At 40.7% G+C, this 24387-nt stretch overlaps 1 protein-coding gene across 5 annotated transcripts in view; it reads left to right on the top strand.

Moving 5' to 3' along the window:
* The window catches only part of LOC122554029 (testican-3-like), a 544992-nt gene that overhangs the window by 362172 nt on the left and 158433 nt on the right, over positions 1-24387 (top strand). For all 5 annotated transcript variants that reach the window (XM_043698524.1, XM_043698527.1, XM_043698526.1 and 2 more), the window contains one exon: positions 17878-17992. In XM_043698524.1, coding sequence (XP_043554459.1) covers positions 17878-17992 — 115 coding nt within the window. The remainder of the gene's footprint in view (positions 1-17877; positions 17993-24387) is intronic.

The following is a 24387-nucleotide window of genomic DNA, read 5'->3' as shown; positions in this document are numbered from 1 at the left end:
GTTCTATATCTGCATGTTAATCATACATAATCTTCAACATTTTTTGTTTATTGAAATGTGTGTCCTGTACCCCAGTGAATTTAGGTAGATAATGGTTTGGCAAGACTGTTCTACCTTGCTTTCTGACATGATCTCTGGTGGAGATGGTAATTTCTGAGATATAACATGGCATAGGATGCGAGCATTACTGGCTGGCCAGCATTTATTGTCTGTTCCTCTTTAACCTTCAGAAGGTAGTGGTGAGCTACATGCTTTCTTGAACTGCTGCAGTTCACATACTGTAACTTGACCCACAATGCCTTTAGGGAAGAAATTCCAAGATTCTAACCCAGCGACAATGGTGGAGTGGTGATATATTTCCAAATCAGTATGGTGAGTAGTTGGGAGGGAACTTGCAAGTTGCTGTGTTTTCATGTATATGCTGCCCTTGTCCTTCGAGATGGAAGTAGTTGAGGTTTGCAAGATGCTGTCCAAGGATCTTTCTGCATTGCATTTTGTAAATAGAAGTGTGTACTCCTGAATATCGGTGGTGGAGGGAGTGGATGCTTGTGGATGTGCTGCCAGTCATGGGTGCTGTTTTGTTTTGAATGGTGACAGGCTTCTTATGTGTTGTTGGAACTACACCCATCTTGGCAAGTGGGGACTATTCCATCACACTCCTGAGTTGTGCCTTGTTGATGTGGACTGGCTTTGGGGAGTCAGAAGGTGAGTGCAGTATTCCTCGTCTCTGACCTGCCCTTGAAGCCACAATATTTATGTGGTGAGCTCAGTTGAATTTCTGGTCAATGGTAACCGTGAGGAATTTGGTACAGTGGGGTACACTATTGGATGGCAAGGGGTGATGATTGGTTATATTGTCTCTCATTGGAGATGGACATTGCCGAGGATTTGTGTCATGTGAATGTTAGTTGAAACTTTATTGCTGGAACAGCACAGCAGGTCAGGCAGCATCCAGGGAACAGGAGATTCGACGTTTCGGGCACAGGCCCTTCTTCAGGAATGAGCAGAGAGTGTTCAGCAGGAGAAGATAAAAGGTAGGGAGGAGGGACTTGGAGGAGGGGCGTTGGAAATGTGATAGGTGGAAAGAGGTCAAGGTGAGGGTGATAGGTCGGAGTAGGATGGAGGCGGAGAGGTCAAGAAGAAGACTGCAGGTCTGCAGGAAGAAGGGCCTGTGCCTGAAACGTCGAATCTCCTGTTCCCTGGATGCTGCCTGACCTGCTGTGCTGTTCCAGCAATAAAGTTTCAACTTTGATCTCCAGCATCTGCAGACCTCACTTTCTCCTCATGTGAATGTTACTTGTCATTTATCAGCCCAAACCTGGATATTGTCCAGATTCTGTTGCTTTTGAATATAGACTGCTTCAGTATCTGAGGAGTCGCAACTGGTGCTGGACATTGTGCAATCATCAGTGAACATACCCTCTTCTGATCTTATGATGGAGGGAAGGTCATTGGTGAATCAGCTGAAGATGGTTGGGCAGAGGACACTACCCTGAGGAACTCCTGCAGAGATGACCTGGAGCTGAGATGACTGAGCTCCAATAACCACAATAATCTTCCAATGTGCCTGATATGGCTCCAAACAGTGGAGAATTTTGTCCCCCAGTACCTGTTGATTTCAGTTTTGCTAGGGCTCCTTGATGCCTCATTTGGTTGGACGTGGCCTTGATGTGAAGAGCTGCCACTCTCCCCTAACCTCTGGAGTTCAACTCTTTTGTCCATGATTGAAGCAAGGCAGTAATGAGGTCAGTAGCTAAGTGACCCTGCAGAACCCGAGCATTGCTCAATCCAAATAAATTTGCACAGTGAATCTGTGATCTTAAGTAATATGGTGAGTATATCATGCCTCCGAAAGGTCTGCACATATGCTAAAGACTACTGACTGAAATAATTTCTTCATATGCATTTAACAGACTTAATGTGACACTCACTTGAAGTGTTCTGTATCATTCTGACAATTGGAAATTTGGAGAAATTAGGAGTACACAGAATAAATTCTGCTCCATTACAGTAAATAGGTTAATGGCAGTTTTGGACTAAGGGATTCATAGAGATCCTCTGTGTCCTCATGAGATTCTATGTTGCTGTGTCCTCTATGGTGACTCTGGCATGCCTTGCACATCCTCATTAACTTTTTGATGTCAGCATTGATCACTGGCTCATATACCAGTTGTCCCACATGCTACATATCCATATGTCCTTGTTGTAGTTGTGGCAGTATCTCCTGGCAGAGAGCTTTGGCTGCAAGTACTTTCCTTTGAGAATTACGCCCTTCAAGATACTGAACTGATCTCTGTAAAGCTAAAAGCATCTGTGACAGTACTTGGCACCTTTGTCATGACAGATGACCAATCAATGATAACTTTCCACAGTTTCTTCAGTTATAGGGCAGTAGCTGTTTTGTGTTAACAAAAGTGCAGCAGATTAATTTTGAGCACATCTTTCACGTCAATAGTCACCAGTAGATAGGATAGTGAAGAAGGCATTTGGTATGCTTTCCTTTATTGGTCAGAACATTGAGTTAAGGAATTGGGAGGTCATGTTGTGGTTGTACAGGACATTAGTTAGGCCACTTTTGGAATATTGTGTGCAATTCTGGTCTCCCTCAGAAGGATGTTGTGAAACTTGAAAGGGTTCAAAAAAGACTTACAAGGATGTTGCCATGGTTGGAGGATTTGAGCTCTAGGGAGAGGCTGAATAGGCCAGGACTGTTTTACCTGGAGTGTCGGAGGCTGAGAGGTAAGGTTTATAAATCTTATAAAGGTTTATAAAATCATGAGGGGGATGGATAGGACAAACAGACAAGGTGTTTTCCCTGGGGTGGGTGAGTCCAGAACTAGAGGGCATAAGTTCAGGGTGAGAGGGGAAAGATATAAAACGAACCTAAGGGGCAACTTTTTCACGCAGAGGCTGGAGCGTGTATGGAATGAGCTGCCAGAAGAAGTGATGGAGGATGGTACAATTACAACATTTAAAATGCATCTGGATGGGTATATGAATAGGAAGGATTTAGAGGAATATGGGCCAGGTGCTAACAAATGGGACTAGATTAGGTTAGAATATCTGGTCAGCATGGACGGATTGGACCGATGTGTCTTTTTCCATGTTGTACATCTTTATAACTCTAATATCCATGCTGGCTACTTGTAGGCCCAGTGGAACTCAGCATCCTTGACTGAATCTATCCTGGTAAAACCAAGGACTGCAGATGCTGGAAACTAGAGTCTAGATTAGAGTGGTGCTAGAAAAGCACAGCAGGTCAGGCAGCATCCGAGGAGCAGGAATGTCAGCATTTTGGGCAAAAGCCCTGAATCTATCAACCTGCACAGTGTATTAAAGCTAATCATTTCTCCAACCATAGCAGACTTTAAAGTCCTACACGGAGCTGGTATGTGGTGCACTTGTCAGTAGTTTGCAGTGGATTAGCTCCAATGGCGTGTGATCAGTTTCCACAGTGAATTGTTTACTGAATAAGTAGGTGTGGAATCTTGTACACCAAATACCAAGGCAAGTTTTTTACTATATTGGAGTAACTGGATTTTGCTTGAACTAGGCTTTTGGATTAGAATACAATGGTTTTGCCACTTTGTGTGATCCAGGCTCCTATCCCTTCCTGTGAATTGACACTTCAACTTCCAATTGCTTTCTTCCTTGGGTCATTGTACTCAGTGTGCTGCTTTCTGCTGATACCTCTTGTTTGAGAGATTCAGGCATCTGTTGATAGTCTTCCTGCCATACGTTTGGCATCTCTTTGCATTCCATCTTATCCAGCTCATACTTGAGTTTTTCTTGTATCTAAACACTCCAGGAACATTAATTAATGGAGTTGTAGTGCCTTTGTGATACAATATGGAATCACCTTTCAAACTACTTATAGTTTTGAACCAGATTGAAAGGATTTTTTTCTAGCACCCAGACTTGATCCATATAATGTCTTAGGTTCACGGAAAGCCTGATCCTTCTCTGTTTGTAGTTGTTGTACTCTGGTTCTTGTCTAGAGTTTCTCTTGCTTGAATATCTTGTATGGGCTTACAATTGCTTAGGTCAGCTTAGTGGCACAGTGGCTTAGTGGTTAGCACGATTGCCTCACTGCGCCAAGTTCGATTCTGTGTAGGGTTGGCACATTCTCCCCCTGTCTGCACGGGTTTCCTCTGGGCCTCTGGTTTCCTCCCACAATCCAAAGATGTGCAGGTTAGGTTGAGTGACCCCTGGTATATGCGCAGTTGTAGGTTATAGTGTAGGAGCGGAGGTGGGGGATGCTTTTCAGTCTATCAGTGCAGACTCAATGAGCTGAATGGCCTCTAGCTGCACTGTAAGGATTCTATAATTCTAGGTCTGTGGTACACTCCTTGCTGCTAATGGTGCTTTGTCTGTCTTCTGCTTGGTTGTGAATTTTTGAGCCTCTAACTCTGACTCTGGAGCCAGGTTTCTTGTACAGGTTAGTCCAGTGTCCTTTGTTTTCCATATCTTGCATCGGTCTTGGAATGTCATGGCTACTGTGTCCATACGTTGGCTGCATCTAGTGCTTGCAGGTGTTGTTGTTTAGTTATAAAGTTGTCCAGTTACGTAGAACGTAGAACATTACAGTGCAGTACAGACCCTTCAGCCCTCTATTCTGTCATCATTTAGCAAAGAGTAAGTGTTGTAGCATTTCTATTTTGCTCAAAAGGTCAGTTTGGAATCCTTGGATAGTTGCTGAAACAATCAATAGCTCCATTATCAGTTACATCAGTTTGTCGTCTGAAAAATCACATTTTGTTCCCCTTGTTACAGCGTTATTGACAAATGTATCCATTGATTCCTACAGCTGTTGCCTATAGACCATCAACTCTAGGTGATGAATTCGAAAATTTGCTCCTACACAAAGTTGCTCCTCTAGCACTTTCTATATCTTTTGTGGGATCAACTTGGTGCTGTCCACATAAGCTACAATATTGATTCCAATTAATCCCTCCTTCCCAATTGCATTGGGTATTTCATCGGCTTACTTTCTCTATTTCTGCAGCTGTTTGGACTATGAAGCATTTGTTGCCACCTTCGTTTAAAAGGTTTGTAGTTGGATAAGAAATACGAGAGCCTCCAATTCTTGCCAGGGAATTTGTAATCCATGCTTCTGCTGTTGTTGGACCAATTGTAAATGCTTTAGAGTTGCAGGAATTTTCAGAAGTTGTACCATTACGGTAACATTCTAAATGCATTTGCAGCAATGTATTTGTTGTGCTGTCTGCCTTTTATTTTTTGTCTGTGCTTCAAGTGATCTGAGTTAAGATGAAGTATGTGACCTTCATATCCTTAAGTCACAAACTGTTACAGTAATGATCCCATGAGCATGCCCATTAAAGATCTCCTGATATTCCTAACCATGAGGCATTACACAAGAGTACATCAATCAGGTTTATAGTAAATTACGTATGTTTAATGTGTAAAAACATTTAAAACTTACCTACCGGTACATATAAGTCATTGTTGAGCCTGAGGGACTGTCAAAGAAGAAGGGGCCTGCGTAATAAATAAAATTGGTCAGTTTGAAGAAACTGCCTGAGCTAACCCAAATGGTGAAATGTCTATATTCTCATTATCTCAGATTTTGCAGTCAACTTGCCATTGACTCAAACAGCTATAACAGTTTAGAGAGGATTCCTCCCGAATTTCATTACAGCACCATTTTATGGGTGGGGTTGGGGATGTGATGTCTGGTCCCTAGAAACAATGAAGCCAACTAGCAGGATGTCAGAATGGGTCCTGAAATAGAGATCAAGGAACTTGTTATTGTTCATCTTCTTTCCCATAGTAGTTATGACTTAGAATGCGAATAAAACCCAGTTCCTGCAATCAATAATGTTTAACAACTTGAATTTTTTTGCATTGAGAATAGTGCATAAAAGATTGAAATTCACATCAAATTCTGTTCTGTTATATTTGCAAGAGTCTGTAAATGTTCATCTTGTAAAGATGCAGCATACTATTAATAGCAACTTTTGGATTTCTACCTTTGACTGCATAATGAGCATGTGCCAGAAACTGCTCCATTTTACAATGTAATGACCATCAGCCAGTTTTACCAGCTAATTCCTGGCGATTATTTTGATCTAGCAACAAGGTCAGTTTAATGGATGTTGCAGACTTGAAATGTGCTATTTGAAACCTGATTTGTACTTAACATAACGCATATTTATGATTTTTTGATCTTTCACTTGACTTTATTTTCTGATGATAACCATTAATTTGAATTAGCATTATGCTTCCCTGTACTTTATCAGTAAGGTATCCAATAGTGAGCAAGAAACCCACTGTCTCCCTTAGTTACCTGCACTATACCTCCTCACATCTTGCTGCCTGTAAAGATTCCATTCCATTCTTCCAGCTTTTCTGTCTTTATTGCATTTGTTCTGATGATGCTACCTTTCACAGGGGGGGCCTCAGAAACAATACTTTTTTCCTCAACTGAGGATTTCTCAGGCCCTCCGCCATATCCAGCCCATTTCCTAAACCTTAGCCTCCATTCATTCCTTCTCTTCCCTCCCACAAACTGACAGGGTCCCTCTAGTCCTCACTTTATATTACCTTCTCTTCCTTTGTCAGGATTCCACGGAAACCACTCCCTCCAAATGATCTGGTCCACTCTTCCTCCTCACACCTCCACAGCGCCTACACATGCAGTCGTAGAAGATGCAATACTTTTCCATTTACTTCCTCCCTCCTCTCTAAGACTCCAGACCCCCTTCCAAGTTGAAGCAGCGATTTACCTACATTTCACTCAATCTAGTCTACTGTATTCACTGCTCACACTGCGGTCTCCCCTGCATTGGAGAGACAAATCACAGATTAGGAGACCTATTTATAGAGCACCTATGTTCTGTCCGCAATATTGCTATCAGTTGCTTGTTATTTCAACTCACCATTGTGTTCCCTGGCAAACATCTCTGTCATGGGTTTGCTGCAGTGCTCCAGGAAGGCTCAGCACAAGCTGGAAGAACAGAATCTCATTTCCATATGGGGGCCCTGCAACCTTCAGGACTCAATATCAAATTAAATGATTTTATGGCCTTAACATCAATTTTCATTTCCTTTATCTACCTCTACAAAAGTGGTCCATTATGAAATGGGCTGCTTTCATCACCGCCAATCTATTTTCATCTACTAATGGTCCATATTATCATCTCACTGTCTCTCTCTCGCTCTCTCTCTCTGTCCCCGTGTCTGTCTCTGTCTGTCTGTCTCTGTCTGTCTGTCTCTGTCTGTCTGTCTCTGTCTGTCTGTCTCTCTGTCTGTCTGTCTCTCTGTCTGTCTGTCTCTCTGTCTGTCTGTCTCTCTGCTTCATTTCCTCTTATCATGTACACCTCACTCCTCCCATACATTTTCCTACCTAGTCTGAGCAAGGATTACTAGACCTGAAACATTTAACTCTGCCAGACCTGCTAAGTTTAGCCAGCTATTTCTGTTTCTGCTTCACATTTCAGTTTACATAGATGTCATAAAATTATTTTGATATAATGGACTTAACTATTTCATTAAAGTCCAAAAATCTGCAATCGTGATGGAATTTATTAATAAATTCTAAAGAACGTACAAATTATAATCTACAAATAAAATGGAATATCCAAAGAATGAAAACTTAAATTCTGCAATATCAAAAGAGATTCTTATACTTAATATCTATTTCAATGAATTTAACTTTAGTTCATAAATGTTCTGCAATTTGCACTTTTTGCATGTTATAAACAGAATGATCAGTTAGTGATATTTTATGCCAGTTCACGATCGTTTCTGTGCTATGCTCCATAGCAATTGAGCATCTGGACAATAAACCACTAGTCTCTTATTAGATTAAACTGACTTAATAGTTAGAATTAGAATCCCTATAGTGTGGAAACAGGCCCTTCAGCCCAATAAATCTACACCGACCACCTGAAGAGTAACCCACCCACACCCATTCCCCAACCGAGATTTACCCCTGACTAATAACCTACAATGAGCAACTTGGCATGGTCAATTCAGCTAACCTGCACGTCTTTGAATCGTGGGAGGAAACCCACACAAACACTGGGAACGTGCAAACCCCACACAGGCTGTCACCCGAGGCTGGAATTGAACCCAGGTCCCTGGCACTGTAAGGCAGCAGCGCTAGCCACTGATCCACCATGCTGCCCTATATTATGCTCCTCCTGTAAACTGTTGGATGCCCTCAGTAATTATATGAGTGCTTGAAGAATTTTCGTATCTAAGAGAAACAAAACTGAGAAACAGATTGATCATCCTTAATCTCTTAAAACCGTGTACTTGCTTTATAAAATATTTGTATCAATGCTTATAGAAAATAGTGAATCTAATCTATGAAATCTTAATAAATTTACAATTTACTAATTTGTTTTCTCTGAAGACCAAAATGCATTTTAATCAAAATAAATGCCAAATAAATGATATCTTCTGTACTTCTGACTCTGGAAACATGAACAGACAACAATTCAGACAAAGCTGAATTAACAAAGTCAGTAGCTCTGTAAAAGCATTGTTTGGACAGGTATTTCACTTCAGGTCATCTCTGAAATTTGAACAGATCCACTGATAGTACTATGGCAAATGACAACTTACCTTTTGTCTGGGTTTCCCATTAGAAAATCAGTGTATTTCGGGAGTTCTGGATTCAGCTTGGTGATTGTCAGCCTCAAATGCTACGTGTGACATTTATATTCCATGGCATTAGGCTGGTGTGAGTTTGCCGCCAAAACTGTCTTTTACCTGGTGTGCCAATGCTTTTGTTATCTTCCACAACATAGCAAATTGTGATTGGATATTATAGAGTCATAGAGATGTACAACATGGAAACAAACCAACACGTCCATGCCGACCAGATATCCCAACTCAATCTCGTCCCACCTGCCAGCATCCGGCCCATATCCATCCAATCCCTTCCTATTCATATACCCATTCAATGCCTTTTAAATGTTGCAATTGTACTAGCCTCCACCACATCCTCTGGCAGCTCGTTCCATACTCGTACCACCCTCTGCTTGAAAACATTGCCCCTTAGGTTTCTTTTATATCTTTCCCCTCTAACCCTAAACCTATGCCCTATAGTTCTGGACTCTCCGACCCCAGGGAAAAGACTTTGCCTATTTACCCTATCATTCCCCTCATAATTTTGTAAACCTCTAGAAGGTCACCCCTCAGCCTCCAACACTCCAGGGAAAAAAGCCCCAGCCTGTTCAGCCTCTCCCTATAGCTCAAATCCGCCAACCCTGGCAACATCCTTGTAAATCTTTTCTGAACCCTTTCAAGTTTCGCAACCTCTTTCCGATAGGAAGGAGAGCAGAATTGCACGCAATATTCCAACAGTGGCCTAACCAATGTCCTGTACAGCCGCAACATGACCTCCCAACTCCTGTACTCAATACTCTGACCAATAAAGGAAAGCATACGAAACGCCGCCTTCACTATCCTATCTCCCTCGACTCCACTTTCAAGGAGCTTTGAACCTGCACTCCAAGGTCTCTTTGTTCAGCAACACTCCCTCTGACCTTACCATTAAGTGTATAAGTCCTGCTAAGATTTGCTTTCCCAAAATGCAGCACCTCACATTTATCTGAATTAAACTCCATCTGTCACTTCTCAGCCCATCTGGTCAAGATCCTGTTGTAATCTGAGGTAACCCTCTTCGCTATCCATCTGGTCCTCCAATTTTGGTGCCATCTGCAAACTTACTAACTGTACCTTTTATGCTCGCATCCAAATCATTTATGTAAATGACAAAAAGTAGAGGACCTAGCATCGATCCTTGTGGCACTCCACTGGTCACAGGCCTCCAGTCTGAAAAACAACCTGCCACCACCACCTTCTGTCTTCTACTTTTGAGCCAGTTCTGTATCCAAATGGCTAGTTCCCCCTGTATTCCATGTGATCTAACTTTGCTAACCAGTCTCCCATGGGGAACCTTGTCAAACGTCTTACTGATGTCCATGTAGATCACAACCACCATTCTGCCCTCATCAATCCTCTTTGTTACTTCTTTGATATACTCAAACGGGTTTGTGAGTACTTACATTGATTTCAATGATCTATTTACATACAAAGCTTACATTCCTAAGGCATGTATGTGTCTGAGCTAGCATTAAATATAACGTTGCAAAAATGGCACATTCTTTCAATAGAATATTATGTTTTAAATGATCTAAGGTAAGATGGAGTATGGGATCTTTACACCCTTAGGTCATATGCTATGATACACTGAGGATACCATGAGCATGTCTCTGGAAGACTACTAACATACTGACTGAAAGACACTGTACAGCAATCTCTGGGTGCTGGTGCACAGATCTCTGAACATGGCGGGGCAGCTTAATACAATAGTTAGGAAGGCATAGGAGATGCTTACCTTTATCAGTCATGGTGTAGATTATAAGAGTGGGGAGGTCATGTTGGAGCTGTAGAGACACAGCTGGAGTACTTTGTTCAGTTCTGGTCACAAAACTATAGAAATTATGTGATTAGATTGGAGGGAATGCAAAGGAGATTCACCAGAGTGTTGCTTGGGATGGAGCATTTTGGCTATGAAGAGAGATGAGATAAATTTGGGTTGTTTTCTTTGATACAGAGAAAGTTGAGTGGGTGAACTGATAGAAGTACATAAGATTGCTGTGGTTCTGTTCGCCGAGCTGGAAGTTTTTGTTGCAAACGTTTCGTCCCCTGTCTAAATTCATTTTGCTTGTTGTCTGCGTGTGTGGCTACTAGGGATAGCTGGTCGTGTTGTTTCGTGGCTAGTTGATGTTCGTGGATGTGGATCGTTAGCTGTCTTCCTGTTTGTCCTATATAGTTTTTTGTGCAGTCCTTGCATGGGATTTTGACGCACCAAAATGAAGGACCCGATACCCAGCATGAGCAAAACTAACGTAGTGTAATAAATCCCATGCAAGGACTGCACAAAACACTATATAGGACAAACAGGAAGACAGCTAACGATCCGCATCCACGAACATCAACTAGCCACGAAACGACACGACCAGCTATCCCTAGTAGCCACACACGCAGACGACAAGCAACATGAATTTGACTGGGACAACACTACCATTATAGGGCAAGCGAAACAAAGAACAGCCAGAGAATTCCTAGAAGCGTGGCACTCATCCACAAACTCCATCAACAAACACATAGACCTGGACCCAATATACCGGCCACTACAGCGGACAGCTGAAACTGACAACCGGAAGCGGCAGGGACAGGCCACTATAAATGCCGGAGAAAACACCACAGAAGCGCTTCACAGGAGGCTCCCAATCACTGAGGATGTCAGGCGATGAAACGTTTGCAACAAAAACTTCCAGCTCGGCGAACAGAACCACAGCAACGAGCACCCGAGCTACAAATCTTCTCACAAACTTTGAGTACATAAGATTATGAGGGTGAATGGGAAGCAGCTGTTCTCCTTAGTTGAAGAATTAATAATAAGTGAAAGGCAGATGCTTTAGAAGGGATTTGAGGAAAAATGTTTTCACACAAGATCAGAAGGTTATGTTGCTGGGGATGGCTGTAGATTCATAGAATGCCTACAGTGTGGAAACAGGCCATTTGGCCTAACAAGTCCACAACAACCCTCCAACCCACCTGGACCCATTCTCCTACCCTTTTACTCCACATTTGTCTCTGACTAATGGACCTAACCTACACATCCTGAACACTATAGGCAATTTAGCATGACAAATTCACCTGGCATATCTTTGGATTGTGGGAGGAAACCAGAGCACCCAGAGGAGACCCATGCCGATATGGGGAGAATGTGCAAACTCCACACAGAGAATCACCCGAGGCTGGAATCGAACCCAGGTCTCTGGTGCTGTGAGGCAGCAGTGCTAACCACTGAGCCACCGTGCCACCTGATTCAATGGCAGAGATGGCAAAATGGAGAATGATAGGTTCCAGGTAATGAGGGCAAGTTGAAAGGTTATCGAGGGAAGGAACAAATTGAGCTTGAGGATCAAGGCTGATGGGACAAGTGTGAAGTTGGCATGAAGAGGTTGGATTTTTACAGTGTTTTTGCAAACATTTCAAAGTGCCTCCGAATCACATGGCACATCAGGATTAGAGAGTGGAGTGGGAAGAGTTCAGTGAATGTTGGATGGAATTTTAGTTATGGACAATGGAATGAATTGAAACAGAGACTGTTTGTCAGATCCATGGCACGCATTCTGATACCGCTGTCTGCTGAGATACTCATACACCCAATATTCCTGTAAACTCTGGAGAGGAACGAAAGGATGTGACAGAAGAGGGCTCATGACAATCAATAGCTGGGGCTGCAATGGCGACAGCAGGCAGTACCAGAGGGAAGGTTGTTCAGGATACAGTCATCCAGGGAAGGTATTATGTAAGACAGGCACTGATGTTAGCAGCAAAGATGTGGCTGTTTGTCATGGAGGCTCTTTTATCGAGTCCTTCATTCCATTTGCTGCATTGTTAGCTGTTCTCTGGTATCACCAATGAAAATTCTTCCCTGCTGCCTGACTGCATGTGTCTTACATCCATGATGCTGAACTCTTAAATTTTGAATAGAGTCTTGTGGGGACCAGCAAAAAGAAAAGTCTCAAAAGTGTTTTTTTACATCTGATTCCATCAGAAATGCCATGAGTAATGTACCATCTGGAACTCACTTTAGAAACCATTAGACTGTGTCTCCATTTGAGGGGGTTTAAGGGTATAGCAAAGGCTAAAGTCCCTTAAAGCATTCCAGCTGTAGTGCTGAAGGCAATTGCTCCAAAATTAGTTGTGACCATGATCAAACTGTACCAGTATAGTTACAGGACTGACATTGAAATGCCAATCTGGGAAAAAAAATCTGTGTCCTGTATACAAAACATAGGGCAAATCTGATCCTGAATTTATGTTCTATCAGTCTATTCTCAATCAGCAGCAAAATGATCAAAGGTGCATTGGCAGTGTTATCAAGTGACACTTCTGCTTATAACCTCATCACTTATTCTCAGTTTTCATTCTGCAAGAACTACTCAGCTCATTATAGCCTTGGTCCAAATATGGGCAGAAGAGCTGAATTTCACAAGTGAAAAGAGAGTGGCTGCCCTTGATATCAAGATTGCATTTGGCCGAGTGTGGCACTAGTAAGGTGGAGTGGCTGTAGTCGTAATAGTGAGATGACTATGAATTCATAGAATAGAATTCCCTACAGTGTGGAAACAGGCCATTTGCCCCAACAAGTCCACACTGACCCTCTGAAGAGTAATCCACCCAGATCCATTACTTTACCACTCTATATTTACTGATGCATCTAAACCACACATCCCTGAATGATATGGGCAATTTAGCATGACCAATTCATCTAACCTGCACATTTTTGGATTATGGGAGGAAATCAGAGCACCTGGAGGAAACCGACATGAATGTTGGAGATTTATCAGCTGAACCCAGGATTTCCTCAGGTTGATACTACTTCAATTACTTTGTTTTGATCAGAAGTAAGGACGTTCGCTGATAATTGCAGAGTTCCATTGTATTTACAGTTCCTCATTTACCACATACAACAATATTTGGCAGAGTGAGAAAGTTACAGAGCATGTGGTCTTGTTGGTTCAGGCAGAACAGAAAGCCATGGGGAAATAGTGATACCAATGAGGTCTCAGTCAAAGGAATGGAGAGTTTAGGATGTACTTCAGGAAGAGACTATAGAGAAAGCCAGGTCTCCTTCAAATTTTCCAATGACCTTCTATCTTGACTGGAAAAAGCAAAGGTGGTTAGCTAATGTCTTTTACTTGGTAACCCTCACAAAACACATTCCCTCAGTACAGTCCTGAAATGTAGACCTGATGATGTGCTCCCATCTCTGGAGTCAGATCTTTACATTGCTTTGGAGTCAGTAGATGTAGTGCTACTTTACCAAGCTGACACCTATGAAGTTATGTACCAATGCAATCCGATAGGCAACAGTAGTGGTGTCCTCCTTTATTGTCTGGGGGTACAGTTTTGAATCCCAACGTGGCTGTGTGTGGAATTTAAATTTAATTAATAAACAATTCTGCAATTAAAATTTAATCTAAGACATAAAGCGATTGCCATAAAAACCCACCTGGTTCATTCATATATATGCGGGGAAACAATCTCTGCTTTGCTTACCCAACCAGGCCTGGTCCAGATTCACAGTGATGTGGTTGACTCTTAGTTGCCCCCTGACTAGGTTCAGCAGGATTCTCCGATCAAAGGCAATCAGCAATAATCTCCCCAGCGACACTCAAATACCATCAAAGAATGGCAAGAAAGCAGGGGGTTAGTTTAAGTTTTAATTTAAATTCATTCTGGACAACAAAGTTTTGAGTACTTTTTGAATTTCAGGGAAGCTTGAATTTACTATTTGTGATTAAATTCTTTAGTTATATCTTTTTGTGTACGCTAGTCAAGCCAGCATCAGTGTCTGTCAACATTCATGGAGCAGGCACTTTCACAAGTTGCTAGGTGGAAATATTAAATTTTGCCTTGCGACAGGGCAGGGCTTATTACAAGGTTTTAGTCAGGGTCTCAAGACAGTTCAAAACATTACAAGGTCAGTGAGTTGAGGCACAGAGAAATGTACCCTCTAAATTGGAAGTGCTGATATTTAAGAACTGTTTCATTCATGCGAATTTGCAGTAATATGATTGACTAACTGGGGACACTGTTTTTAAAGTTCAAACTTGTAAAATGTTTTGGCTGTAACGCGATTACATCGCCAACACTTTCTGAAGCGCTGTTTCTGAAGCACGAGTTTTCTATAATGCAGAGTTGCACAAGTACACAGCCGATGCGTTTTCGAAGAACTATCTGTACTTTGCTGGCATGGCAATTGAATCAGTTTTATGCACTGAAGGGACAGGCTGACTAGATGGAGAAGGGATGTTTCCCCTGGCTGTGGAGTCTAGAGCCACGAGACACAATCTCAGAATAAAATAATCCTGTTTCTATTGAATTAGCTTGGATTATATTGCAAATTGTAGTATTGTAGAATTATCAAGAACGCGAGGAAGATAAGTAACAAACCTAATGCAATGACTGATTTATTGGACGTACCTCCTCCAACAACTGATGGACATAATGCATTTACAAAAACTTCTTTTAAACACCATTATGGATTGCAGAGGATGAAATTTATTGTGCACAATGGTAGAATCTTTCTAGTCCTTTGAGGATGGGCTTGAAGACGAGATTGGAAGAAATTACATAGATGTCAGTGGGCTGATACATTCTCAAAGGTCATCACCAGCAGAGGTTTCCTACTGGGTAGTGGGAGATAGTTGATCTAGCTAATTAAATGTTGATGAGTAGACTGATTACAGATAGTACCACAGTTTCCTTACTATAGAAGAGCCCACCAATGTGAGTCAAGCACAAAGCTGCAGGAGCAGTTGCTAGGCTTCCTATTAAGGGGTTTTCCTTCCATGGGGGTGATCACTTGTGATCACTGTTTAGTTTCAACTTAATACTGCTTCAAAGAGGATTTCAAAATACATGTGTCATCACACTGGCAGTGCCTATTTCTGCCAGTGAGGCTGCCATGATGGAAGGTCTCTAATTGTGCCTATAAGTCTCAGGGACTAGCCCACTGTCCCCTAAAGACCGCTCTCAGTTTTCTTCCAGGGAGACACCAACAGTGGGATCAGGACACAGAAATGGATCCAACTCATGTTCATATTCTAAGAGCATAAGATTCTATCCTGTGTTTGGTGTATAGTGGAACATCATATTGATTTAGAAATTTATGATTCCATTAGTTTGAAAAATGACATTAGCACTAGGCAGGTAATAACTGAGCTTCCTGAGTAGAATTTTGCCAGTCATACAACCTGTTATTAATGCTTGTGAAAAACATAGTTCACTGGACAATATAGTTTCAGTTCTCTATCTAGCACAAGAGTGATTTGATTGTTCAAATTGACACGACCTTGTGCTTTTTTTTCTGGCATTGGAAGAGTGTTATATTTTTAAGCTTATTGTTACAATGTTGGTCAACTGAACAACTAGTTTAATAGCAATGCTTGCAGTAAAGCATACTGGTTGATTTAAAATCCTTAGGGTCATTTTCTGCAGAAAACTACATTGAGTGCAGTAATAGCAGTAGATTGGCAGCAATATATGATCCTCATTTTTACTCGAGGGATCTGAGTTCATGTGAGTTTCTTGACTTTGAAGCCTATGCTAAAACTATCATAGCTGCAATTTTTCACTCTGGCAGAAGCTGTCATTTATAATTGGACAGGTTGTAGTTGCAGTTCCAGTTAAAGTTTCAGAGTTTATATATAGCATGATGACTGATTATAAAAATAAGGACAAAAAACAGTTTCATGTCACCTGAGGATGATACCAATATGAATTAGGTATAGGGCTGAAAGGTGAATTGAACGAAACAAATAAAAATCACCAAACCTGAGAAATAGCAAGCTGTGACCCCGCAGTTGTCTTGCAGTCATTGATACTGACCATTGTACTACTATGGTCTTCAGCCACTCCATGAGGTGATGACTCCATTATTGCTAGACTATTATTCCAGGCTCAGCTTCAAATGGCAGATGGTAGAATTTAAATTCAGTAAAAATCGAGAATTAAGAGTCTAATGATAACCATGAAAAAAAACCTTTGTCACAAAAAGTCATCTGGTTCACTAGTGTCCTTTAGGAAAGGAAATCTGCCATCCTTACCTGATCTGGCTTACATGTGACTCCAGACCCAAAGCAATGTGGCTAACTCCTCATGGCCCACTGAGCAATTAGGTATAGGCAGTAAATGTCAACAATCCCTGCATCCCATGAATGAATAAAGAAACAATGAACCAATGACCAAGCAGATCTTGTCATCACCGTTTCCCAACATACCATTTGGCCCACCTCTATAAGGTCACCCCTCAGCCTCCGACGGTCCAGGGAAAACAGCCCCAGCCTGTTCAGCCTCTCCCTATAGCTCAAATCCTCCAACCCTGGCAACATCCTTATAAATCTTTTCTGAACCCTTTCGAATTTCACAACATCTTTGTGATAGGAAGGAGAGCAGAATTGCACGCAATATTCCAACAGTGGCTGAACCAATGTGCTGTACAGCCGCAACATGACCTCCCAACTCCTGTACTCAATACTCTGACCAATAAAGGAAAGCATACCAAACGCCACCTTCACTATCCTACCTACCTGCGACTCCACTTTCAAGGAGTTATGAACCTGCACTCCAAGGTCGCTTTGCAAAAAACATTTTTTCACATCATAGTGTAAACTTGAATTTATGAAATTCTGCAAGATTTTTCAGCCTTTTTATAAAACTTCTAATTTCTTTATTAAACTTGGAGAGCTGTAAAATGAACTGCGGATTCATGATTCACGTTTTACGCTATCGCACAACATTAAGATTCACTCCAGTGACCAGTAGACCAAAAGGACTTCCAGACAATGTCTGTAAGACATCTGATTGACATTCCTAAGTGACAGAAAACACTGTACAGTTACAACACTTAGAGTCGTAGAGATGTTCAGCACGGAAACAGACCCTTCGGTCCAACCTGTCCATGCTGACCAGATATCTCAACCCAATCTAGTTCACCTGCCAGCATCCGGCCCATATCCCTCTAAACCCTCCCTGTTCATATACCCATCTAGATGCCTTTTAAATGTTGCAATTGTATTAGCCTCCACCATTTCCTCTGACAGCTCATTCCAGAAAACACTGTAACTAAATGACCTTACATTTTTCACTGAGAAATGATTTGTTTGCAGGTGAACACAGTTTCCCGGTACTGCTGACAGTACCTATGGCTTTGTATTGGTTTATATATGTATTGTAAAGCATGTAAAATACAGTTTCTTGAATAATTTATTTGTGTTTTAAGTGATCATTCAGTTTCATAATTTTCCTTTTTTATAGTGCAAACTGGAATATCAAGCATGTGTTTCAGGCAAGCAGATCTCACTCAAATGTGATGGGCGGTGTCCTTGCTCCTCAGATAAATCATACAATGAAGGAAAAGATGAAAGGAAAGGTAAGTATTAATATTTTGCCCACTTTTTAAAAATTGATGTTTTGCAAAATGAACACCAATGTCGTAGTCTCCAGTTTAATAAAGCTTTTGGAGAATGAGTGTAAAAATTATATTCCCAGACTTGTGTTATTGGCTTTGCATTGGAAGTATAATATATATGCATTTTTTAATAACACATTTAAGTGTTGCTCTTTGCTAAAATCATACTATTTCAGTTCACTTATTTCAGGCTGTTTTCAGAAATAATGGTATTTCAAAATATATTTCCTTATGTAGAAACTGATAAAGTAGACTTTAGGCTGGAGTTTTCAGCCTGACTGGGAATACAGGCATAGAGGTCCTATCCCAGTTTGGAGAACCAGCTTTTTTGATCAGCATGGAAGCAGGAACAGTTCCCAAACCTACACATTATTCCTGTCCATGCTAGCTCCTTTGCAGGGTTAGCACGTTAAAAGCCTCAAAATCTTCACTGAGTTGGGCTGGGCTCTAAAAGTAATGTGTTTCATGATGACTCAAAGTGTTGTAACCAAGGCACAAAACTTCATCTGGGTTCAGGAACCTGTTAACAAGTAAGTTCAAAAGTTTTGACAACTTCTCAGATCATCATGTAATGCTGTGCAATCAGTTAAATATGTTCATAATACATTGATTAAAGATAGGAATTTTTCTCTTAAAAGAGATAATCACTAAATTGAGCAGCATGGATTAAGTAGAAATGTGCTACAGTGCATTGCAGTGTATTATCCAATAAATAAATTGTTATCCTGAATTGAACAGTATTTATATTTAGATATAACTTTGTTAGTTGGCGCTTCAATCTTTTAACTGGAAAACAACTGTCATCTGTTCATCACCTTTAAGCTTGGACAAATTAATGAGCTCAATCTATCATTTACAGATTTCCATAGTCAGAACTGGAGCCTTTGTTTATACTGTAGTGCAATGAAATCCCATTATAATTGGTTGATTTGGTGATTCTTATTATGCACGTTTACTTGAACTTCAAACCTCAATACTGGATCCAACTCATGAAGGGTTGTTGACACGGCTGTCAAAGGGAATGTTGATTTATTTATCTTGTATTTTACAGTCACTTTAGATGACTTTTTGAAGTTTTTTTTGTCAAGATGAACAATCAAGCATTCATGATCATCATCAGTTATAAGGCTTGAGTTCTCTACAGTGTATACTGGAGTAATGGACATAAGGGAAGGGAATTTTGTATATATAAGTGGGTACTTGATGTAGTGAGTAGGTTGAAGGGGAATGAGAGGCGTTGAATGAACATGGTGTATGAGAGGCATAAGGGTATAAACATCATGGGGAATAAGGTTTGGAGGCCTCATTCATCGATAGAGTTGGGATGAATGTGATATCCATCTATTTTCATGCACTAACTCCAAACTGTCACTAATTTTGATGAGGGGAAATACAATGGATAGGTACAGCTATTCGGGAGGTTAGATCAAACTGTCAGGAACTGATTCAAATCCTGATCCATGCCTGATAGCTACATAGAAACAAAGAATAGGCCATTTAGTCCATCATGCCCTGTGCTATCATTTTAGATACTGACTAAACATCTCCTCAATTCCATTTTCCCACACCATCTCCTTCCCCCTCAATGACATTTGTCTCCAAAAGTCTATCCATTGTTTTCGATATGCTCTGCTAGGGTTCCAAAGCTCTCAGCAGTTGAGAATTCCAAAGAGTCACCATTCTCTGAGTGAAACAATTCCTTCTTATCTCAGTCTTAAATAGTGTGTCCCTTCTTCTGAGTGTGTCCCTTGGGTTTAGGGTCAGCAGCCAGGGGAAAAACACATCCTATCCTTATCCAGCCAGTCATGCTCTTTGACCTTCTAGATCTTTGTTGAACTGCAAGGTAGCTTTTAATGACTCATTGACAAGGACAGCAGATCCCTTTGGACACCCACACTTCCGACCTACTCACAGTTTAAGAATACTTTTTTCCCTTCCTGTTGTTACTAGCAAAGCGAATAACTTAAAACTCTCTTACAGTATCTTACATCTGTCATGTTCTCGTCCATTCATGGAGCATCTCCAAGTCTTTTTGAAGTCTTCTTTCACCCTCTTCACATGTTGGGCCCCCACCGAGTTTGGTATCATCAACCAAAATTAAAAACATTACATTTGGTCCACATTAATATAACTTATGTAGATTATGGAACCGGACTGACTCTTGCAGTACTGAGTGACAGCTTGCCAACCTGAGAGTGATGTTTATTATGTGCTTTCAGTCTCCAATTCCCCATCCTTACTTTTATATTTCCCATCCCATGCATTCTAATTTTATTTTCTAATCTTCTGTTCAGAATCTCATTAAAAGCCTTGTGAAAATTTAAATGCCATGCATCTAATAGTTCTGCTTTGTCAACGCTGAAAATAGCATCCACAAAAAAAACTCTCAAGTTAGTCAAACCAGGATTTTCCTTTCGTAAGCCCATGTTGACTCTGCCCCATTTTGCCATTATTTTCTAAATGTTCAGCTATTACTTTCTTCATAGTAGATTCTGACATCTTTCTTAGTAAAGATATGAAACCAGTACCTGTAGTCCTCAGTGTCCTCCTTCCTCACTTCTTAAATGATGGGGTTACATTTGGTCCATTCTCATCAGCAGGAATCTTTCCAGAGTCTGTAGAATTATGGAAGATAACCACCAAGGTATCCATTATCTCCTTCTGTAAAAACTCTGGGATGAAGTGCATCTGTTACATGAGATTTGTCATCTCTCTATCCAGCTAAATTTTTAAGGGCTACAGTTTTAGTGATACAAATTTCTTTTTACTCTTCATTTACGCTAGTCTCTTGGTCATGTAGCATTTCTAGGAGATTTTCTATATTTTATCAACTACAAAAATCCCTGTCCCCATATGTAACTGACCATGTTTATCCCTGCAAATCTTTTTCTTTTCATAAATCCATCGAGCTTTTATAGTTCATTTGTATGTTTCTTACCAGCCTGCATTCATATTCACTTCCTTGTTTCCTTTGGAATTTGTTGATACTTTTTTTCCAGGTCACACATTGTTCCCATTCTTCAGACTAATTAATATTTCTGGTATTTTTATAAGCTTCTTCCTTTGATCTAATGCAATCTTTAACTTGTTTCATTAACCATGGTTGACTCATCTTTTCATTTTGGCACGAGTGCTTTAGAGCGATGTATATTCGTTGTAGATATAGTTTTTTTTTGTTTAAATACTAATAATTGCTTGTCTGTATCTTTCAGTTCATTTTTCTAAATTGCTTTAAAAACTTGCCTATCATATGCAGATAGCTTCCTTGCTCAGATTTCAGACTCCCATTTCAGCAAGTACGGTGTCACATTCAAATATTGTACAAAATTTGATTGTCCTCAACATACTGTCCAGAAACCCATTCATGTAATTCAGGAATTCATTCTCCACAGCATTATAAAACATATACATAGTTTCTCCACTTAAAATGGAAGTCATTATAATTATTGCTAAAATAGGCAATGTTTGATTTAATAATAGCCATGTGCTATTCCCTACCAAATTGGAATGCATTTTCAATGCATTCAGATGAAATTTTCATTTCATCTTTTCATATTATAATGGTTAAAAATATTTAAATTTCTTGGTTGATGTAAAATCCTATGGAAAATGATTCCCTAAACTTGTGATAATGGTGAATATTTATTAATTCAATGTGTGATAAAGTAATAAACAATACAGCTGAATAAAATGAGTTCTTTAAAATTCTTTTAAGAATGTGAGCATCTCTGGCTAGACCAGCATTTCTTGCCCATCCCTGTCAGAAGGTGACAGTGAGCAGTCATCTTCAACTGCTCAGATCATCTGGTTTTGATACTTGCGCAATGCTGTTAGGAAAGGATTCCCAGTTAACAGACTCAGCGCAGTCAAGGAATGGTGATATAGTTCCAAGTTGAGATGCTTTGTGATTTAGAAGGAAACTTGCAAAAAGGACTGTTCCCATGTGTCTGCAGTCCTTGTCTTCTAGGTTGTAGGTGATGCAACTTTTGAAACGGCAGTAAAAGTAAGCTTGGCAAATTGCTGCCCTTTAACTTAAACACCCTGTTACCACTGTACACCAGTGGTAAAGTGAATGAATGTTTGGGTTGTCGATGGGCTACTGTGTCCTGGATAACGTGGAACTTCTTGAGACTTGAAATAGCTGCTCTCATCAAAGCAATTATAGAGAACTCACTCACTCCTGGCTTGTGTGGACAGGCTTTGGGGAGTTGAGAGGTAAGTAACCTTGCACAGAATTCGCAGCTTCTTTTGAGATGCCACAGTTAGATGGTTGGCCCAGTTAAGTTTTTGACCAATGGTAATGCCCTAGAAACCAGAACTAGAAAAATATAATCTTTTCCATTATTGCTAAAACTTCTAGACGCAAGCCTGCTACTCCCCACTTGCAACAGAACAAAGAAACAATGGAGAAGCTCTGTTGAAGAGTTTATGAAAACTGTATTGTGGAACATTGTGTTTATTTAAATTCAGTAGTCGTCTGGGCTGGTAATAAAAAATACAATAGCCCTTTCGACCAACAGATGGATTATGGACCATAACTAAGTTACGAAAAAATGGCAGCATAAACAATAGCTCATAAATACGGATGGAGGTTCCTGATTTAAGGAATCAGGGCACACATCCTAGCCTGGCGTGAGACATACTATAATAAGAAGTAGTAGCAGGAGAATATCATTTGCTCATTCAGTGAGCTGTATGGTTCAACTTGATTGTCTTGATCTAACTGTGGCCTTGACTCCACTGAACTGTTGGACCCTATAACCACTGATGCCCTTGTCAACCAAACATTTGCTGGAATCAGCTTTGAATATATTCAATGATCCAGCCTCCACTGCTCATAGTAGGGTGAGGAGGGAGGAAATTTCAAGTATTAATTTACCTATGATGGAGGAAATTCATCCTTGCTTCTATCTTTAATCTAACAATTCTAAATAGTTCTACTATTACATAGTCCTGTTTTTAAATGCCCTCATAAGAGAGACATCCTTTCAGCATGCAACCTCAGAACCTTGTATATTTTGTTAACAACATCTATTATTCTTCTAAATCCCAGTGAGTATCAACCTTTCATAATAAGACAATCTTATCATCTCTGGAAAAGACCTTGTCAATCTTCTCTATATTTCTGTCTGTGACTCTGACTCCAGTTTGTTTCCAGTTCCAACCTGCTCTACTAATTGAAAACCAATCAGCTTGTAAACAACTCCTTGGTTCCTGATCATCTGAGTGTGTTGTAAACAACTCCTTGGTTCCTGATCATCTGAGTGTGTTGAACGAAACCACAACCACAAAAACCAAGAGTTCACAATAGGTACCTAATTTCTTGCTGAAAGATTTGCACCAGTAAATCCCTGTGTTTGTTTGTTTTTTTAAAACAAAAAAGTTCTTTCTCATGGCAGTCCATGGTTTTTAAAGACACAAAAATAAAAGACACAATCCTTACTATAACAATATATCACTGGTAATTAAATATCCCAGATTTTTAGCAAACTGCTGCTGTTTGGAAATGACTAGTGTCATAGAACATAGAACATAGAACAATACAGCACAGAACAGGCCCTTCAGCCCACGATGTTGTGCCAAACATTTGTCCTAGCTTAAGCACCCATCCATGTACCTATCCAATTGCCGCTTAAAGGTCACCAATGATCTGACTCTACCACTCCCATAGGCAGCGCATTCCATGCTCTGGGTAAAGAACCCACCCCTGACATCTCCCCTATACCTTCCACCCTTCACCTTAAATTTATGTCCCCTTGTAACACTCTGTTGTACCCGGGGAAAAAGTTTCTGACTGTCTACTCTACCTATTCCTCTGATCATCTTATAAAGCTCTATCAAGTCACCCCTCATCCTTCGCCGTTCCAACGAGAAAAGGCCGAGAACTCTCAACCTACCCTCGTACGACTTCCGCTCCATTCCAGGCAACATCCTGGTAAATCTTCTCTGAACCCTCTCCAAAGCTTCCACATCTTTCCTAAAGTGAGGCATCCAGAACTGCACACAGTACTCCAACTGTGGCCTAACCAAAGTCCTGTACAGCTGCAACATCACTTCACGACTCTTGAATTCAATCCATCTGCTAATGAACGCTAATACACCATAGGCCTTCTGACAAGCTCTATCCACCTGAGTGGCAACCTTCAAAGATCTATGTACATAGACACCAAGATCCCTCTGTTCCTCCACCTGACTAAGAACACTACCATTAACCCTGTATTCCGCATACTTATTTGTTCTTCCAAAATGGACAACCTCACACTTGGCAGGGTTGAACTCCATCTGACACTCCTCAGCCCAGCTCTGCATCATATCTAAGTCCCTCTGCAGCCAACAACAGCCCTCCTCACTATCCA

This window comes from Chiloscyllium plagiosum, chromosome 1 (genome assembly GCF_004010195.1).
Source record: "Chiloscyllium plagiosum isolate BGI_BamShark_2017 chromosome 1, ASM401019v2, whole genome shotgun sequence".
NCBI lineage: Eukaryota > Metazoa > Chordata > Chondrichthyes > Orectolobiformes > Hemiscylliidae > Chiloscyllium > Chiloscyllium plagiosum.
The sequence above is the reverse complement of the archived record's forward strand: the minus strand, read 5'-3'. Positions and strand labels throughout refer to the sequence as shown.